This window comes from Neomonachus schauinslandi, chromosome 7, assembly GCF_002201575.2.
Source record: "Neomonachus schauinslandi chromosome 7, ASM220157v2, whole genome shotgun sequence".
NCBI classification, from domain to species: Eukaryota; Metazoa; Chordata; class Mammalia; order Carnivora; family Phocidae; genus Neomonachus; species Neomonachus schauinslandi.
This window is the reverse complement of record NC_058409.1, coordinates 12,489,804-12,510,552: the sequence shown is the minus strand read 5'-3', so window position 1 is coordinate 12,510,552 and position 20,749 is coordinate 12,489,804. Positions and strand designations below refer to the sequence as shown.

Below are 20,749 nucleotides of genomic sequence, written 5' to 3'. Positions count from 1 at the left end.
GGGAGGGACAAAGGCATTTACTTTCTAAACACTTTTTGAGTCTGCAGTGATGCAACTAAATTAGAAGATTTTGTTCCCCCAACATCCCCCAGGGTACTGCTCTGGGGGGACCCAGAGAACTGGTGAGAGGGTTTACTCTGGATCCACTGGGATCCTTCCCCACCCCCAAATAATTAGAAATGATTGCTGCCTGAATGCCCATGCGCAGTGATATTTGTCACCACCGAGAACTGTAGTAATGTATCTGCCGCGTGTAAACTGGATGACTTAGGACAAAGCACAAAGCGTTAAGGAGACCTGGTGTCTGCTGTCCGAGATAGAAGGAGGAGCGGGGCTGGGCCGCAGCCTGGGAGCTGGGAGTCTGCGTGACTGCTGTGCAAGTCAGCCACTCAGCTCCAGGAACCATCCCCATTGCTTCACTTCTGTCTCCCTTGTTCCCAGCTGCACCCTAAAACAGCACTGCCCAGAGCCCCTTCTGTCTTTAATCTATCTTCAACATTCTTTTTTTTTTTAAAGATATTTATTTATTTATTTGACAGAAAGAGAGAGCACAAGCAGGGGGAGTGACAGAAGGAGAGGCAGACTGTCGGCTGAGCAAGGAGCCCAACGCGGGGCTCCATCCCAGGACCCCGGGATCATGACCTGAGCCGAAGGCAGTCGCTTAACCAACTGAGCCACCCAGGCGCCCCTATCTTCAGCATTCTACACCCGGACTAGTCTCTTATCCTTAACTTAATTTTTGACTCTTCCTTTCCCTGACATACACTTGCACTTCTCCCAGTCGGCTTTCTCTCCTACCCAGCCTAACCCCACCAACCAACACTTTAGCCACTCACTGCTAGCGCCTCCTATTCCTTTACCTCATCGTCCTTTCCTTGTACACACTTGGCAAATCTTCCTGGCCATCCACATTTTCGATATGGACTCAGGAAGAACCCAAAAAGGTGACACTTGATTCTCTACAGACTCATGACCTGCAATCTCAGCTAAGTCTGCGTGCAGCCTAGATATCCTCCTGCATCACGAGTGGAATGAAGGGGGTTCAATATTTACCCCTTTCCTTGAGACATCTTTCCCACCCCTCGCCCTTCCTGCTCTTAATATGCCATCTTACCTCCTAATACAAAATAGATCAGCAATAGCGTTTTCTCGACTTCCTGTTGGAGCTAGCAAAAATACCATCTGCATCCACTCATCTTGGTTTCCTTTCCTCTCATCCCAGTGGATCCAGAGTAAACCCTCTCACCGGTTCTCTGGGTCCCCCCAGAGCCCTCGCTTCTATCTACATGGGCTGCATTCAGTCAAATATCCTTTCTCTCTCTCTCTCTTTCAAGATTTTGAGAGAGAGAGAACAAGCATAGGGAGTGTGGGAAGCAGACTTCCTGCTGAGCAGTGTGATATTCGGGACTTGATCCCAGGACCCGGGGATCATGACTTGAGCCGAAGGCAGCCACTTAACCCACTGAGTCACCCAGGTGTCCCTCCCCTCTCTTTTATCCTCAACCTCTCAAGTTCTGTTCTTTCCTTGCAAAACTTTAGGGGAACCTGGGTGGGTGGCTCAGTCAGTTAAGTGACCAACTATTGGTTTCGGCTCAGGTCATGATCTCAGTGTCATGAGATGGAGCCCCATGTCAGGCTCCATGCTGAGTGTAGGTCCGCTTGGGATTCTCCTCCCTCAGCCCTTCTCCCCACTTGCACACTCTCTCACTCTAATTCTTTTAAAAATGCTAAAAATAAAAAAAAATAATGCAAAGTTAAAAATTCTCCATGGACCCTGCCACCTTCTCTCACTTCAACACACTTTACTAGGGCCATCTAGACCTGACAGGCCACAGGTGCTGCTAATAGAAAATGCAGAGTGGCCATCACCTCAGGGCTTATTTTAGGGGGCTGGGGAGGGAAGGGGACTCTACAATCTCAGGCAACTTGCATTACAGTCTTAAAGAACTATTATTCTTCCACCATATTTCACAGTGTGATAATATTTGGAAGTTAGCAAAGTTATTACCTTTCCTATCTTACTTGAGCCAATAAACACTTGGATCACTTCATTTTCAAATTAGCTCTTGTGTTATTTCCAATGTGGAGCCACAAAAAAAAAGTATTAGAATCTAGGAATCTTCTAATCACTAGTCTATTAGTGAGTGGCTAAATATATTTTTAAGTACTTGCAGCTCTGTCTGGATTAATGAATCCTCCCAGACCAAAAACCCAAGACACAAGACACCAACACCCTATAAATCACATGAGGTAGAGATAACTGTAACTCTAGCTGCCTGCCAAAAATACCTCTGTGCATGCCTGTTTTTGGTTCTACCCAGGTGAAGGTAGGAACTAACTTTAGACACATTTGTAAGTTTTAAAAAATCTTCTGACCCTGTTTCTCCTGTACTCTCCTCTCTCGTTTGAAGCCTCTACTGTGCTTACTGAGCTGCAGTTTTTTTTTTTGTTTTTTTTTTTTTTAGTGCAAGCAAAGAACTACATGGTACCATGATATGTGCAATAAAAATGTATGCACATATACTCTGGGAGGAGAGTGGAAGTGACTCATATTCCCTGGGTGAACGGGGAAGCTTTCACAAAGGAGCTTCCACCCAACCAAGTCAAGAAGGATGAACTGGAGTTTTCCAGGCGGACAGAAGGGCTCTCTGGGAAGTGTCTAGAGAGAGAAGGAAGATCAGGTCTGACATTTTCCAGCAGGCTAAATGCACTGAAGCAAGGCTGTGCACCTTAAACACAGCCAAAGGAAATGCCTATAGGGCCTTTGTGCACTAACCACATTTTCATGAAAGTCTGTGAAAGAACATGACTGATTCAAAACATGGCTATAACTTCACCAGCCTCCAAACTCATTTTCTGACAGCCTGCTGCTTCAACTCTTTCCAGGCCTATTTCTCTTTTCAGAGCATTATCTATCAGAGGATAGAATAAAAATTTGGGGATCAGTATCTTTTCCTATTACTTCCATAGACCACAACCCCAACTCATAGCTAGTACAGATCACTGGTGATTATACATTCATCACAGAGTATTTTTCACTCTTTATTCAGAATTACTTACCTCCTATAACAGTCACTGAAATGCACCTCTTCTGAAGAAAGCTTGCTAGAAGTATTGCCTGTATCAAAGGGCGACTTTATCCACAATCTTAGCCAATTCAATCAACCACCCTCCCCATGAAACCGAGTTCTCTCCATGTTTCCAGATTTTCAAACTTTGAGGCATTCTGTATAGAAACTAAAGTGCTGCCCCTAGTTAGAACCCTTAATTTTCTGTGGTTGCACCACTGGACTCCTTGTCTATGTAGGTTCTTCCTCACCTGAATTTTCTTCTTTTTGACTATCTCAAATCTCACTTGAGCCTATCCCAAATACTACAAAGCTTAGTTTTGTTTTGTGTCTTTGGCTGTGTAATTCTACTTTGAAAAGATCTTTTTCTACAAATACGGTCTAAAACCCTTGGAGTTCTCCTGTGTACTTACCCATGAAATGCTAGTCCAAGTTGGCAACCCTGCACTTGATTTTAAACCAGGAAAGCTCCCACCTTACTACTTGAACACTCCCAGCAGAGCACCCTCACCTGGTGGGCTCTTGTTCTCCTATAATAGCCTCTCTCTTTTCCCTCCGACTACCGATCTTCAGAGTAAAGATTTGCTGTGCTAGCTCCTTGTATATGTGTTATCTGTGTCTGTGTGAGCACACATGCATCTGTCTCTCTACGTAACAATGGCCTCATGGATATTTTATTTTTATTAACATATAATGTATTATTTATTTCAGGGTACAGGTCTGTGATTCAACAGTCTTACACAATTCACAGCGCTCACCATAGCACATACCCTCCTGCATGTCCATCATTCAGCCACCCCATCCCTTCCACCCCCCTCCATTCCAGCAACCGTTTGTTTGGCCTCATGGATGTTTTAAAAAAATTATCCAACATTGTAGCGGATTATAAATTATCTTGGAATCGAGACACGGCCAATGTTGTGTTTGTTAAGTCCTTTCGTTGAGATCTCAGAAAAATTTAAGGGTGTGGCATGTAGACCCTTTTCATGAGATACTAGAATTTCTAAGAATCTTAACGTGGTATACCACAGCAACCTTGGAGGGTAGCTCAAGGTAGCTCAGAGTGCATTTCAGGAAAAAAGTCTGAGTGTGCCTTTTCTTCTGAGGGGATGAAGTTAATACAGAAGAAACAGTTTTTTAAAGCAATTTTACTAGATTGAAGTATAAGGGACAGGGATAGCACAAAATGTAGAGGATTCTGAACCCTGAAACAACTCTTGCCGAGGAACAGGCTGACACTCTTTTCAGTTAAAAACATGGGCCACTTTTATAGAAAAAAGCTCACTCAGAATTTAAAAGAAGAAACAGCCCAAGGGTGGAGTCAAGAGTTGTGGAGAATTAATTCGAGGATTACTCATGGCACTGGTGACTTCTCAGCTAAACTTCAGAATCTCAATGGACCGGGTACCGTGTGACTCCTATTTCCCCTCTTTTAGAGAGGGAAATAGCCATACTATCTCTCACAACTGTGTTTGGTGAGTGCAAGGCACATAACTTGTCTCCTTAGTTCGTAGGTCTTTAGACTGAGAAGTACTCGACACAAGGAACCTCATTCAAGGAGCCAAATACACACTAGGACCTGATTTCAATAACGGGATCCTGGGGATCATGCCTGACCTGGGAGCAGTAACAGGATGAAAACACTGGTGTTTTGGTATTTTGTATGGGGGGAGGGATATAGATTTTAAAATGATTTAACACTTATCCGGGGCTGATGTACCGTACTGCTTAAAATCTGTTACACGGGTCATACCTACACTTGGGTGGACAATTACGCAGGAGTAAAACATCTCTACTGTGGAAAGAAATGTTTTGTCACACCAATGATTTCTATCACCCATGTGTATTTGCTGTGGGAGAACCTAAGAAATACTTATTCCCAGGAGCCTTGTTAAACATTTCGATACTCTGACTGCATGAGCTTCTTCAATTATTGGCCACATATACACAGGAGAAAAACAAGCAAGCAGAAGGGGGCAAAAAAGTCACGAAAAACTAAAGAACAGGGATGCCTGGGTGGCTCAGTCAGTTAAGCGTCTGCCTTCAGCTCAGGTCATGATCCCAGGGTTCTGGGCTGGAGCCCCACATCGGGCTCCTTGCTCAGCCGGGAGCCTGCTTCTCCCTCTGCTTGCCACTGTCCTTGCTTGTGTTCTCTCCCTCTGACAAATAAAATCTTTAAAAAACAAAACAAGGGGCGCCTGGGTGGCTCAGTCATTAAGCGTCTGCCTTCGGCTCAGGTCATGATCCCAGGGTCCTGGGATTGAGCCCCACATCGGGCTCCCTGCTCCGCGGGGAGTCTGCTTCTCCCTTTCCCACTGCCCCTGCTTGTCTTTTGCTGTGTCTCTCTCTGTCAAATAAATAAATAAAATCTTTAAGAAACAAAACAAAAAGCTAAAGAACAGATCTGAAAATAACTATAGCAAAAGCTATACACATTTCTATAAGACATTTAAGTAACTATGTTCAACTTTTTCCAAGTACTCCGAAGGGCAACATTTTAACCTTTCTAATCAAGCATCAAATATCTCAATCCAGAGTATTCTTGACAAGGCCACTTCATTCAACAGAGCAGCTCTCAGTCATTAAGTACTATGTGGTTTAAAGATACAGATTTTCTGTCTCTCTGATATCCTGTTACTCAGTGAGGTCCAAAGGAGTTTGGAAAAGTATTAGCTCCTTCTTCCCTTCTCCCATGTTAAACTTTTGTGTATTCCTCCATACATATTTGTCTGTATATACATATGGGACTAAAAAACCTGGAACAATATGGGATGTTTACCTTTTAGCAATTTTTCTCACTAACCTCTTTTTAGATCAAGTTACCAATCTGGCATTCTTTTAGTGCCGGATGTTCGACAATTTTATTTAACTATTTACCAACTAATTAACATTTAGATTTCTAGTTTTTTTCCTCCACATAGCTCAATAAACATCTATGTACACATATTTATGTGCATAGGGGCTTTTATCCTTATAGGATAAAGTAAGTAAGTAAGTAAGACTTACTTAGTGAGTCTTTTTTTTTTTGTTTTAATTTTTTTTTATTCTTATGTTAATCCCCATACATCATTAGTTTTAGATGAAGTGTTCCATGATTCATTGTTTGTGCATAACACCCAGTGCTCCATGCAGAATGTGCCCTCCTCAATACCCACCACCAGGCTAACCCATCCTCCCACCCCCCTCCCCTCTAGAACCCTGTTTGTTTTTCAGAGTCCTACTTAGTGAGTCTTAGTGTAAGACTCTTAGTGAGACTGCTTAGTGAAAGTATGTGTATTCAAATTTGACATGCATCTAGGTGACTCTGGCAACTTACTCTTACCAGTAGTGTTTCAGGGTGCCTGTTTCCTTGCATCTCCACCACACTGATGTTGTCCCTTGACTTTATACCAACCTAACAGATGACAAGTGGTATCACACTGTTGCTTTTTTTTTTTTAACATTCCTTTAACCATTAGTGAGGATGAACATACTTTATACCTGCTGACTTTTTCAATGTCCTGTTCTGTGAACTGACTTCTCCAACAATTTCATTTTAAAGTTCTCTCTGCATATATGGACATTAATAATTTTCCTATTACTATACAAATAGTTCTTATAGTCTACCTGTTCTTTTAACTTTGACGACGGTCCCCTGCCATGCGATTATGTTTTTTTTGTTTAGTAAAATATGTCTGTCTGGCTTTCCAACCCTGTTAAAAAGGTCATCACCACTTTAAGATTGTATAAGGACTTTCTTAAAGTGGGTATTTTTGTATTGTACTCTGACTATTGAGACCAGAGTGAGAAATTGTTGCAATTTTTAAAAGTAATTTTTTAAAAAAGGAGAAATTAATTTGGGCAAAACAAAGAGAACAAGAAAGGAGGATAGAATTGACTGTCCCATGATTCATAAGAAAAATCCTCCATTTCAGAAAATGAGACTTGCAATGTTGTAAACTTTTCCATCATTTCAAAGCCACATTCTCAGAAAATGCACAATTTAAAAATGCACAATTTAAATGAACCCTTTCCATTAATGTGGATAAAATTTTACATGTATGTACATCATTTTATACTTAAATATACATTTCAACTTTTTATTCTCACCTTTTTTTGAATAATGCTTATATATTAAGTTAAAAAGATTATAGAAAAGGAAGAACAAGGTATTTAGGAAAATTACTCAATCCTTCCTATATTTACCAAATATAAATACAGAAATTCTCTATTTTAAAATGTCACATATACTTTAAGTCAACTAAAGTTGTATAAATATTACTTAAAACAATAGCATGCTAAAAAAAAGTCACTGCATGATTGTTTATTTAAAATATTATGACTCTGATGTAAATACATATGGGCTTACATTATTTATTACTCATATAAACCCTCAATTAAAATGCTTAATTGTTCATCCACGATGCCTGTTTTCTAATAAGCATAATAAATTTTCTCTCTCACTGAAAGTGTTTAAAGCCTTTTGAATCTTGATTTGTGTAGTTACTGAAAAATAACTTAAGCTGAACTACATCACACAGCAGTATCGTTCGCAATGTTGCCACGGATCTCTCTGTAGCCAAGCAGTCACATGTGGTTACTGTTACCGGACGGTTGTAGACACAGGTTATGATGTGCACACGAACTCTCTACATAATCAATGGCAGTGTTTTCACTGCAACTAGCTTAACACATTTAAAATTATGAATACAATTTACAAAATCTTTAACAATATACTTTTAAGATAAAAGTATCCTGAGGATATTACAAAATTCATTTTACCAGCCCTTCATTTCTTCACTTTGACTCTTTAATTTCCAAGTTAACAGTTGTTCATATTTTGTCACGTAAAAATGTTTTTATAGTTCCTATTAAAATATATTTAAGCTACATAGTATATAATTGTCCCTTAAACACTTAGTCCCATCTGCCTCCAGTCTCCTTGGCTAAAATCAAGTATTTATTCAAGTGGCCTGTAATTTTTAATCAGAAAAGATATAGCACAAAACAGACAGAAATAGGGTTATTAGCACATTTAAGTTAAAAGCACTGTGCATTTTTAATATTTTGGTCATATTTTATAGTAAAATAATATATTTTGGCAAAAAATAATAAAATATAAGGTTTAGTTTATTTCCTATTAATGGTAGATCTGGCAGGTATTTTACATGTGTAAATATTATCTATTTAATTTGTTTTCACATTTGTTTCTAAAAACACTGCTATAAGGTGTTCAGAACTTTGAGACTAAAAGCACCTAAAAAAAAAAGTAAGTAAAATGTTTGGTGCTCTAAAATCCTTTGACAATTTTATAAACTTACTTTTAAGCATCTCATATATGCCAGCACAGAATCGTTATTGCCTGCGAAGACTTATTTGACTCAAGATAATCTTTAAAATAATAATCTCAGATGTCTTCCTGAAATTATTTGAAAATTAGGATGGGAATTCAAAAATTAAGAACAAAAAAACACGGAAAAAAACAGTTGCAAAAAAAGTTATTCTAGTGGCAGGAGTTGCTATGGCACAAAAACACACGGAAAGACGTGTAATTTTCTGATATATACACAGACTAAGCTCAAATAAGGTGTGTAAGATATATTACATACATACAAACACACTTGGGCTCCAGACAGGAAATGGGGAACCTGATCTAATGAGGCATTTGGGTCCTAATCACTGAGGTCCCAGCGACAGTTTTTCATGAAGATGTTCATTAGGGTTTTTATTCTTGCCCAACTGTTAATCTATCATGAACTAACAGAAGAAGAGTTTGAGATCCATCAGTTTGACAAAAGAAGTAAGGGGGGTGGTGAATGAAGTGATGACTGATGTCAACTGTCTTTATAGAAAGGGTATTTTTACTGTTAAAGAAATTTATACAGAGACATCTGCAGAAGAATTTATCAACAATAAGAACACAAAACTCCTTTAACACTATGACATACTCACTATAACATACTATAAATATGCATTATTACAGTATTTCTTATGCAGTCTACTTTAGGCAATATAGTCTAATTCTGAATGACCTTGTTAATTTTTAAGGCATCAGTGCATCAAGGGCAAAGCTCCATAAAATAAATATGAAAACAAGAAAGCATTAGCTTATCTGTGGCAGAGAGAGTGATCACTGTACATTATATGTGTTAGCTACTTCCATGGAACAGGGAATAAATTATACATCTTATTGTCAAAATGTTATAGCATAAATTTCACATCATTTTTCAACACTTCATTTAATGGGCTAAACTGATCCGGCAGTATCCTCATTTTCATTGTTCCATCAGCTCCACATGAAAAAATGTGATTTGCTGGTCCTGTCTCAATTTGCATCACTCCAGTTCCAATATTTCTGAAAATGGACTGCCGGGCATGTTCACTGATAAAAGTGTGGAGAAGATTAAAGGTAGACAGACTCCAAATCTGAAAGACATTAGGAACAAAATTAAAAATTGAGGGTGATGGAAAGTTTAGGCTTGCTTTCTTGTGCAAATAAGGAATTTCTAAAACAAAGATGGAAAAAAACCTGTGTAAGCCTAAGGTCATAACCTTTTGACTCTGTGTTGCAATTTTCCAAATCCCTTTGATATTATCACATTCTTCAAAATCCACCCATTTAGAAAGGAAAGTATTTTAAACCCTGCATTGGAGAGAAGAACTTAGGTAGAGGAGGTTAAGTGTACAATGCTATAAAAACTTGTAATATTATAGGGATTCTCAGCAAAGCTTGTGCTCTGTAGTTTATAATGGGGTAATCCTTTATAATACCCGGCAAGGGATTAGAACCACTGGAAAGAGGGCCTCAGAAAAGGCAAAACTATGTTCCAACTGTAAGATAAATTATCACAACTTTGGTATACTTAATTTACTGAGATTTTCTATTTTCAGCCTCTACCAAAATAAATGTTCCTGTTATTAAAGTAAATTACCTATAAAGTAATTTATAAGCATCTTCACTTATGTGAAGGACCTAAATGCTTTCAGGACATCTATTTTAAGTTTGGGGAAATCCAATTAGTTCCTGATTTTTTGAGATCCTTGTTGTTTTTTGTTTTGTTTTTAATCTTTCTTTTCCCTAAGAAATTCTTTAGTTCATACTACTCTGGACAGGATTGTTAAGTTGTGACTTCTGAATACTACATGGTATAGTTTCAAATCTTTTTTTACTTGATTAAGTAATAAACCTTAGGATCAGAGCACAAACTAATCTGAAGAACTAATCTGAAATATAATACATCTTATTCTAAACTGAAGGCAGTTCAAATAAGAAACTAGCTTCAAACTGAAGGAAAAGAACTCTGTATGGAAGTTGGTGTATATAATTGATTGAAAAGCCTTTTCAGAATTCCACATTTCTAGTTAATTTTTTCTGGCTGATAATTATGAAAACAATATGCAGGTTCTAACAAAGTAGCCCAACTTATTCTTACTAAATAGTCTCACGAGGGGTTAAAACAATGGAGTCTAAGAATGCAGGCACATACTGCATGGAGCATTGGGTGTTATATGAAAACAATGAATCGTGGATAACTACATCAAAAAACTAATGATGTATGGAGACTAACGTAACATAATAAAATTAAATTAAATTAAAAAAAATGTAGGCTCCTTCAGTGGGTTGCTGACCATTACAATAACTTATGGACGAGTCTAAACTGACTTATCCCTGCAGATCTTTCCAAGTGTGGCCAGAGGACCCTCCATCAAGACTGCTAGGTATTTATTATAAAAATGCAAATTCCTGAGCCTAAGAGTTACCATCTGACTATCTCTCGGGTGGGACCTAGCAACAGTATTTCTAGGATGGGATGCATTTTAATAAGCTGCTTAACATTTTAAACAACCTCTAAGATTTAAACACAGCAGAGTTTGAGAAGGACAGGGTTTATCCAGGTACATTCAGAATTCTTTTTTTTTTTTTTTTAAGATTTTTTTAAAGATTTTTTTAATTTATTTGCAAGAGAGAGAATGAGAGACAGAGAGCATGAGAGGTAGGAGGGTCAGAGGGAGAAGCAGACTCCCTGCCGAGCAGGGAGCCCGATGCGGGACTCGATCCTGGGACTCCAGGATCATGACCTGAGCCGAAGGCAGTCGCTCAACCAACTGAGCCACCCAGGCGCCCTCAGAATTCTTGAATCAGGCACTGAGTGGCTGGATGCTAATGCTTACAAATGAAAAAAAAGGGGGAGTAATTCAGGATAAAGGAAAATGTTAGTATATTTCATAGTACCTGAAACTGAATTCAGTGACTCTGAAAATGGGAGTCAAGACTAATTCCAATGCCTGAAATATGTTTGTTATCTATGGAAAATCATGTTCTTTTGCACATTAGTTAAACATATTTGACAACAATTGAAAGAGACAGTTTCAAGTTAAACATCATTTCATTCATTAAAAGGTTTATTAAATAGCAACTAACATGTTGACCACAAGTAGGAGTTAATATTTCTATTATTTAAATAGACTGGTATCCTCAGTATGATTAAAGACTTAAGGTTTCTGAAGATTTCTTTTCATTTTGTAGATACCGTGGCATTACTGTATTTACCTTTATGTTGCCTTCAGCAGATCCTGTAACAAAGTACTCTTCCGTCGGATCAATAGCGATGGCTTTAACAGGAGAATCATGGCTCTGGAAAAGCTGCCTCTGCTGTCGTTGCCGAAGGTCAAATGCACATGTAAAGCCTTTTCTTCCACCTGATATTAGCAGCTGATGCTTTGGAGCATATGCTAAAACAGTAGCTCCACTATCATGGCATGTAAAAGCTAAAAAATAAAATAAAATAAAATAAAATAAAATAATAAAATAAAATAAAAGAGAAAAGGAAAAGCCATTTAATGGTTAAAGAAAAGGACTTCTGGCTTCTGGCCAAGGTAGAATGATAGATTACCAGATTCAATTTAAAAAATGATATATAGGAAACAATGGTTTGAGACACTGGACATCAAGCAAAGAGAAAATGATCTCTAAGAGATGGGAAGCAAACTTGGGTGAGCCATACAACTGCCCCTGTTTATTGACTACTGAGTGTTTTCTGGCCATGGCACAAGGGGACCCCAATTGGTCTGGGTTCCTATTCCCACCAGCCATAATGGAAAACCTTGTAATTCACAAGGCACAGAATACTCAGAAGGGTTTGCCTCAGAAGTAGGTAAAATTCATAATTGCCGGCATCTAATAAAAAATTAACAGGCATAGAAAATACAATCCATAAGAAGAAAATCTGAAACCAACCTAGAAATTATACAGATGATAGAATTAGTAGATAAAGAAACTAAAAGTCATTATAACTATATTCCCTATGTTCAAGAAGCTCGATGAAAGACTGAGCTTGTTAAGAGGAGACATGAAAGATACAAATAAAAGGTCCTGAGATTAAAAACTATAATATTCAAGTGAAAAATATACTGCATTGGATTAAGAGCAGATTAAACAATGCCATAAAACAAACAAACCCCAAACTGGTGAACTTGAAGACATACCAATATAAGTATCGGAAATACATATATACAATGAATATTTTTTTCTTAAAAAAAAAAAAAAAGTCCAGCCTAACAAATCTTAGGGGAAAAAAAGTCTGTAAATAGCTCAAAGCTAATATGGCATAAAGATGAAGAATGAAGATTTGGGAGTTAGAATGTCAAGATTTAAATCTTGATTTTTTGCATGGGTTTAAATGTATACCTTAGGTGAATTTTTTTTTTTTTTTAAATATAAGTCTCAGTTTCATCATTTGTAAAAAAAGATAATCCAGCCTGCCTAATAGGTTTTCGTGAGGACTAAATTAGTTAATATATTCAAAACATGTAGAGTGCCTGGCTAAGTACTCAATATACTTATTGTAAGAATCTGCAGAAAAAATTATAGAGAAGGGTTTTTTGAGTTTTACCAGTACTTTGAGATATAATTAACACAGAGTAAAATGCAGAAATTCTACGTGTACACCGTTGATGAGCTTTGACAAATGGAGACATCTGTGTAACCATCACTCAGGTCAAGACACAGAATGCTGTCATCATCCCAGAAAGTTCCCTCATGCCTCTCTGTAGTCAACCCTCCTCTCCCACAAAGGCAATCACTATTCTGATTTCTATCTGATTAGGTTTACTTGTTCTTGAAATTCACATAAATGGAATTTTATGGTATATACTCTATTGTGCCTGGCTTCTTTTCCTTCAACATAATGTTTTAGAGGTTAATGAATATTGTCCCATGTATCAGTAGGCCATGCCCTTTTTAATTGCTTAATAGTATTCTATTACATAAATAGACCAGGTTCCTGTTGGACATATTTGCATTGTTTCTAGTTTTTGGCTATTATAAATAAAGCTGCTAACAACGTTCCTATACAATCTTTTTGTGGACATGTGTTTTCATTTCTCTTGGGCATATATATAGGTACATGTTTAACTTTGTTAGAAACTGCCAGTCAGTTTTCCAAAGCAGCTGTACCATTTTATACTCTGTCAGCAATCATTAGGGTTCCAGGTTCTCTACATCCTCACCAATACTTGGGATTCTAGAATCACTGATTTTGGCCATTTTAGGGTATAGAGTAGTATCTTATGGTGAATTTAGCTTCCATTTCCCTAATGACTACCGATGTTAAGCACCTATTCATATGCTTACTTGCCATTCAGACACTGAGAAGAGGGTAATTTTTTCAAGTCTTGGATTGTGCTGTAGATGTTGTATCTAAAAACTCATGACTAAACCCAAGGTTGCCCAGATTTTCTCCTGTATTTCCTTCTAGAAGGGTTATCATTTCTGTTCCATGATCTGTGTCTCTTCTTAACTCATAATGTCTTTTATTACTGTAGTTTTAAAGTCCTGAAATCAGGTAGTATGAGTTCTTTGTTTTTCTTCAGAATCCAGTATTCTAGGTCTGCTGCCTCTCTATAGGAACTTTTAGAACCGGTTTGTTGATACAGACAACACAGTTTGCTGAGACTGTGATTAGGATTGCATTTAATCTGTAAAGTTGGAAGGCAGGGACATCTTAACATTGGATAGCAACAATGGATGCGGACTAGCTCTCCATTTATTTAGATCTTTGATTTCTTTTATCTTTTTTCTATAGTTTTCACCAACAGAGGCTATACATATTTTGTTAGATTTATACCTCAGTACTTCATTATTTTGGATGCTATTATAAATGGTGATTTTTTTTAAAATTTCAAATCCCAATTGTTTGTTGCTAGTATATATAAAAGCAAATGATTTTTAGTATGTTGACCTGGAATCCCATGATTCAACTACACTTGTGTGTTCGTTCCAAAAATTCCTATTTAAAATATTTTGGGTTTCTTTTGTAGATTCTTTAAGATTTTCTATATAATTATGTTATCTGTGAATGAAGGCAGTTTTATTACTTCTCTCCCAAATGAATATCTTTTAATTCTTTTTCTTGTCTTATTGCATTTGTTAGGACTCCCAGTACAATGCAGAATAGGAGTGGCTATCAGATCCAAAGTAAAAACATGATTTTTATATTATCTATGTTCTACTACTGTCCTTCATAGTAAAGAGTTAATTCTATATATTGCATTTTTCTGCTTTCAAACTCTGTGCCACTGTGGGCAAAATAAACCTCACAGGCTAATAAATACGTTTCACTAAAGACAAATCCATTGAAAAATTCTTTTAGTTTATGAATTTCTTGACTTCCAAAACTTACAAAATGCTTTCAAAACTTACCATGGACTAAACTATTGGCAGGTGCTACGAGAGTATCCCACAAACATATGTTCCTGAAAAAAAAAAATTACTTCTTGAATGACACAAAATTTTAACAATAAAAAGTAAACTTGTCTCGTATCGTTACATAACCTTTGAACCTCGCTCTCACAAAAAGTTCTTAAATTTATAAAAGATCCAAATACAAGTAGCCAATATACTTATGCATGATTGATTCTCACACAAAATTTAAAAAACTACTAACTTAAAAAACTGAGTAACTTTAGACTGACATGTATTTACAAATACTACATAAAGCCTGAATGCAGAAACTACTTTTTGTATCTCTTGATTCTCTAATCTAACAGAGGGACTGACATACACAAATAGCAGGATACACTGAATTTTTCGGAGCACATAAAAAACTTATTTCTGCTATGAATGGGAGTAGCTTTTACTCCTTCCTATGAGTTGCAAAGGACGCACCAATATATGTAAGAATTTCTATGCAAGATGGGCTGAAGACTCCATATTCCTACAGTCCGATTTCTAGTACAAAGTAAGGCCTCACAGATAAATAGAAAAGTTCAGCAACCTCAGTAGGCATTTGCTCAGAAGTAAAAACAGTCATTTAGTCAGAATTCCACTATATGAGGGAAGTGAAACAGGGGGTTGTGGAGATTGAGGCAGGAGGAGACATCTTCTCACATATTTAAGGTTTTAGGGGAGATGGCAATAGGCTGCCAGTCACTAGCTACTGTTCAACTAAAAAGTCTTTTGAGTTTCTAGTTTTCTTATCATGAAATGCTGATAATACCTTAACCTAATAGAGCCACCATGAGGATTAATGAGGAAGGTGGACCAATAAGTAATAGTTTTTTTTTTTTTTTTTTTTTTTGCCTCAAGCTTTCTTAACACATAAGGAATAATATGGAGAAAAATTAATTTCACTATCAAATCCTTTTCTCCTAAAGTCTTAACATTAGAATATTAATAATACAGAAGAATGGATTTTGTTTTTAATGCCACCAGAATTTCCCTAGCTTTACAATTAAAACACTAAAACTGCTCTAAGAAACAAGTCTTTACAATAAAAATATTGAAAAGCATAACTGTGAAAACATTCTTGAGACACAAAAATATAAAGCAAATAAAAAATAAAGTTCAGCTATACAGATGCACACTTACATTTCAGTTATAATCTCTTACCTATTGTCAGTTGAAAGACCAGCTGTAGCTATCAAAGAGGAGGAACTAACAAAGACAAAATCATTGGCTGTTTTGTTGTGACACTGCCAAGTCTGGAACAGTTAGAAACAAACAAATGTTACCGATGTCACTAGCAATTTTAAAACCAAGGAGATGCATTAATCAAAAAGGGATCATGTAATTGGTGGCTTACTTAAGCTGATTTAGTCTCCCCTGCCAAACTTTAGACAAGTTTCAAGAGTAATACAGAGAATTCTCATACACCATTTATACAGATTCACCAATTCTGAACATTTTGCAACACTTGTTTTGCCTCTTCTCTTTTTCTCTTTCTCTCACACACTTTCCCTGAACCATATGCACTGTAAGACTTTACAAGACCCTATGCTTTTGTTTATCTAAAAGTTCAAAAGAAAACAAAAGGAGGTTAAATGTTAAATATTTCTCTTAGATATTTGTGAAATTTTTTTTCTTAGAAAAACTAGTATTTTAGATTATCTCGGACTAAATTATTTATTTTGAGAAATGTTTAAACTCATAATTTTTTTCTTTTTTTAATTTAAATTCAATTAGCCAACATATAGTATATCATTTGTTTCAGATGTTCAGTAATTTATCAGTTGTATTTGACACCCAGTGCTGATCACATCACGTGCCCTCCTTAATGCCCATCCCCCAGTTTCCCATCGCCCTACCCACCTCCCCTACAGCAATCCTCAGTTTGTTTCCTATAGTTAAGAGTCTCTCATGGTTAAATAATTTTTCAAATATGGGAATAAAAACATATTATTAAGTCAACAAAACTAGAAAATTTACAATATTTCTGAATACTCCATCAAACAGTAACTTAATATGAAAGGTTTAGTCTATTACAAAGACTTCCAAGCTATATTTGTTCAAATGTTTCTCTTCAAAAAAAAAAAAAAAAGATTTTTTTTTTAAGTATGTCAAAATCATCACATAAGATTTTTCTTTTGAGTCACTTCCCCATTTCCCCTGACTACCACTGGAGCTGGGCTAGATACGTCCTTAAAACAAACAAAATATACTTTAACCCCACAAAACCAATAATGTACATTTTCAATCCAATTTATCTTTTTAGAGCTTAAACAACAATAAAAAAGTCAGCCCCTAAGGGAACATAAACATATATTTAAATCCATTGGCTTAATAAAAATATGAGGAAAAATATGCTTTCAAAGTACCCTCACCAACCCTCCCCTTGCTTACTTTCACTTAGATCAGTACCATGTTCCAGAATTTAACCTTGAGTGAATTACCAGAATCTTAACTCATATTCTTAATATTTTCCTAATAGGTATTGCTTAGTCCTATGAAGGGCTTCATTAAAGAATATATTAAATACAAACTCAGTGTTCTATGAAGCTGTAGAAGGTTCATTAAGCTTGTGCAGTCCCGTATAGAGATGTATCAATTTTTTTTTTAAAAAGACATGGGCAAGGGGCACCTGGGTGGCTCAGTCACTTGAGTTCTGACTCTGGATTTCCACTTGGGTCATGATTTCAGGGTTGTGAGATAGAGAGCCCCATGTTGGGCTCTGCACTCAGCATGGAGTTTGCTTGTCCCTCTCCCTCTGCTCCTCTCCCTGCTATCTCTCAAATAAATAAATAAATAAAATCTTAAAAAAAAAAAAAAAGACATGGACAAGAAAATAATTGTGCCAGCTACAGCATATCCTTTCTACTTTGTTCATAAGGGCTAAACGCAAAAAAAAGAAAAACACCAGATGCGTGGTCTGTTGATCATTCTTTTTAGGTATAATCCCCACTGCAGCTTAGTGAGGCTGGGAAAGGGCTTGAGTAACCCACACGTTGCTCTGGAGGTACCATGTTTCTTCGATACAGGTTAATTTTCCAAGTTACCAGAGACTAAGAATTTTTATACCTCACAGACTAATTTTCACATAACACAAGGACAGTAGCTTATAGTAAAGTGACTGAATACACAGAACTACGTAGATTTTACTTTTTGGCTTTAATATTTATTGCCTCAAATATATATTCTTGATTTCTTAAAAATAAAAATTCAAGGGCTATCTAGGGGGCTCCGTCACTTCAGTGTCCCACTCTAGATTTCGGCTCAGGTCGTGATCTCGGGTTGTGACACTGAGCCCCATGCAGGGCTCTATGCTGGGCATGAAGCCTGCTTGGGATTCTCTCTCTCCCCCTGCCCTTCCCCCGACTCTCTCTCTCTCTCAAAAATAACAAAAATAAAATAAAATAAAAATTCTAAAAAGTTTAAAGGTAAGAATTTTTGGCTTACCAGGTATGGCTTAGGCATGCTTCCAGTTATTGGGCAACATTTCCAGTTTGTTTGATATAAACTTAAATATCCATCAGCATCAACTATTCCAAACTTAGAGAAAAAAAAATTTTTAAGTATCTAATACTAATACAAAAGCACGTATCAACCCATACTTTCACTGTGAATCTCATATTTTGATCTTAAATATTTAATTGATAAATTGACTTTTACTTCACCTTTGCATGGATTTAGTCCAGAAAAACATTTAGCTGCTGCTTAAAAAAACTCCAGGTGAGACAGAAGAAACAAACATCAGACACACATTTTATTATACTAACCAAAAGCAGAGTCTATATATTCTCCAAAAGTACTCAACAAATAGAATACTGGATTTACACATTAAGTCTTGCAACTAATGTTTAGCATATATAAGATAGCAAACTGTCATTACGACAAAGAAAAAAATAAGGATTTCCAGATATACATAAGAAAAATGTGTCAACAAGAGTGGAAAGTAAAATGAAAAGACTGTTACAGTAAAAGAATTCCCACTATGGGAACTCAGAGTAATCTGATTGAGAAAATGTCAAAATTATCCAATGACGGAGTATATGTTACAGATATAAAAGGATGAGTAAGACTAAGCATTTTTTTCTTTAGATTACAAAAATAACATATATAGTTTATAAAATAAAACGAATGTCTACTTTGGACTCCTGCCCTCTCCCATCTCCAGATCTAGCAACTATTAACAATTTGATGTGTTCCATTTCAAATTTGTTCTATGAATAGTCAAACATTGATACAGTGTTTTTAAAAAAATGAGAATCACAATAAATACACAGTTCCACAATTACATTTTTTACCTATTACAGCCATCTTTTCATATCAGTACATTTAATCTACTTCATTCTTGTGCCGTGTAGTATTACACTATATGGTTGTATTATAACTTTTTTGAAAACTTGTTCCTTATAGACAGTTTCCATTTTTCCCTATTACAAAGTGTTGCTTTAAATATTCTGGTACAGGGGCGCCTGGGTGGCTCAGTTGGTTAAGCGTCTGCCTTTGGCTCAGGTCATGATCTCAGGGTCTAGGGATCGAGCCCCGTGTTGGGCTCCCTGCTCAGTGGGAGAGTCTGCTTCTCCCTCTGCCTCTCCCCCCATCCCCGCTTGTGTCTCTTTTTCTCTCGCTCACTCTCTCTCTCGCTCACTCTCTCTCCCTTACTCTCTCTCTCTCTCAAATAAATAAAATCTTTAAAATAAATAAATATTTTTATATTCTACAAACCTTTGAGTATTTATGTAGGATAGATATCTAGAAATGGGAAAGCTTTGTCAAATGGCATCATTTAACATTGGCAGGTGAAGCTAAAATTTAATCCTAAGTGGTAATATCAATTTATATACCCATTTTTCTTTTCTTTTCTTTTTTTTTTTTTTTTTTAAAGATTTTATTTATTTATTTGACAGAGAGAGACACAGCGAGAGAGGGAACACAAGCAGGGGGAGTGGAAGAGGGAGAGGCAGGCTTCCCGCCGAGCAGGAAGCCTGATGTGGGGCTCGATCCCAGAACTCTGGGATCATGACCTGAGCCGAAGGCAGACGCTTAATGACTGAGCCACCCAGCCGCCCCTATACCCATTTTTCTTACACACTAGTCAACACTGCTTATTACTAAAATTTTATATATTTGTTGGTATATAGAAAAATTTTAACGTGCATTTCTTCAATTATTGGTCAGGATTGTTGGCCATGCATAGTTGCTTTGTAAATTGACCTGATCATATCCTTTATCTACTTCTCTATTAAGTTGTCTTTTAAAAAATTTGGATAAGGCAAATATCAGAAACATTAACTCATTGTTTACTATATTTGTTATAGATATTTTCCCAAGGTCTATCCTTTTTGTGATTTATCCTGTTTTCTGGAGAAGACCTACATATGGTGTTCAGAAAGGATATATGGAATGTGTTAAGTCTCTGTACAGTTAAAAATATATTTTTTAATATGTTTTTCATCAAATTTGAATGACTGTTTGGACAGATAATGACACCTAATTCCCAGTCATTGTCCATCAGAATTCTGTGAATATTGCTTTCCTATGTGTAATCTTTATTTTTGAGTAGGCGAATGCCATTAATTTTAGAGAGGAGGGGTGGAGAGGTTCTAAGTAATCATTTTACCCCCACCCCTTCCTAGAAGCTCTCTTTATTCTTGGGTTAAAAAAACAAAAATCAAATAATCAGGATGTGTCTAAGCATGTGAGGTTTCTCAACACTTCTGCCTAGTACTTGGTAGGTTCTTTTCAAAAATTCTATTTTTGTTTTGGGAATATTTTTATTCTAATAATTCCTTTGAATATAGTGCTTCCTTCTATTCCATCATTTTCTTCCTTCTTCTGAAATACCTTTTTAATGTCTTTTATAAATTTTCCTGGGTCTAGTCTGAATTTGTTCCTTATGTTATTTTTATCAAAGGATAATTTCCTAATCTGTTCTTCCAGTCACAAACTTGATTTTCAACTATTTTCATTCTGTAATTCAGCC

The 20,749-nt window shown here is 36.6% G+C and overlaps 1 protein-coding gene across 3 annotated transcripts in view; it reads right to left on the bottom strand.

Annotated features, from left to right (window-relative positions):
• Positions 1-7,371: 7,371 nt before the first annotated feature.
• Positions 7,372-20,749, bottom strand: part of DMXL1 (Dmx like 1) — a 135,889-nt gene continuing 122,511 nt past the window's right edge. For all 3 annotated transcript variants that reach the window (XM_021702213.2, XM_021702214.2, XM_044917059.1), the window contains 5 exons: positions 18,220-18,312; positions 15,937-16,028; positions 14,749-14,801; positions 11,599-11,816; positions 7,372-9,473 (listed from right to left, as the gene is read on the bottom strand). In XM_021702213.2, coding sequence (XP_021557888.1) covers positions 9,249-9,473; positions 11,599-11,816; positions 14,749-14,801; positions 15,937-16,028; positions 18,220-18,312 — 681 coding nt within the window. In that variant the 3' untranslated portion in view covers positions 7,372-9,248. The remainder of the gene's footprint in view (positions 9,474-11,598; positions 11,817-14,748; positions 14,802-15,936; positions 16,029-18,219; positions 18,313-20,749) is intronic.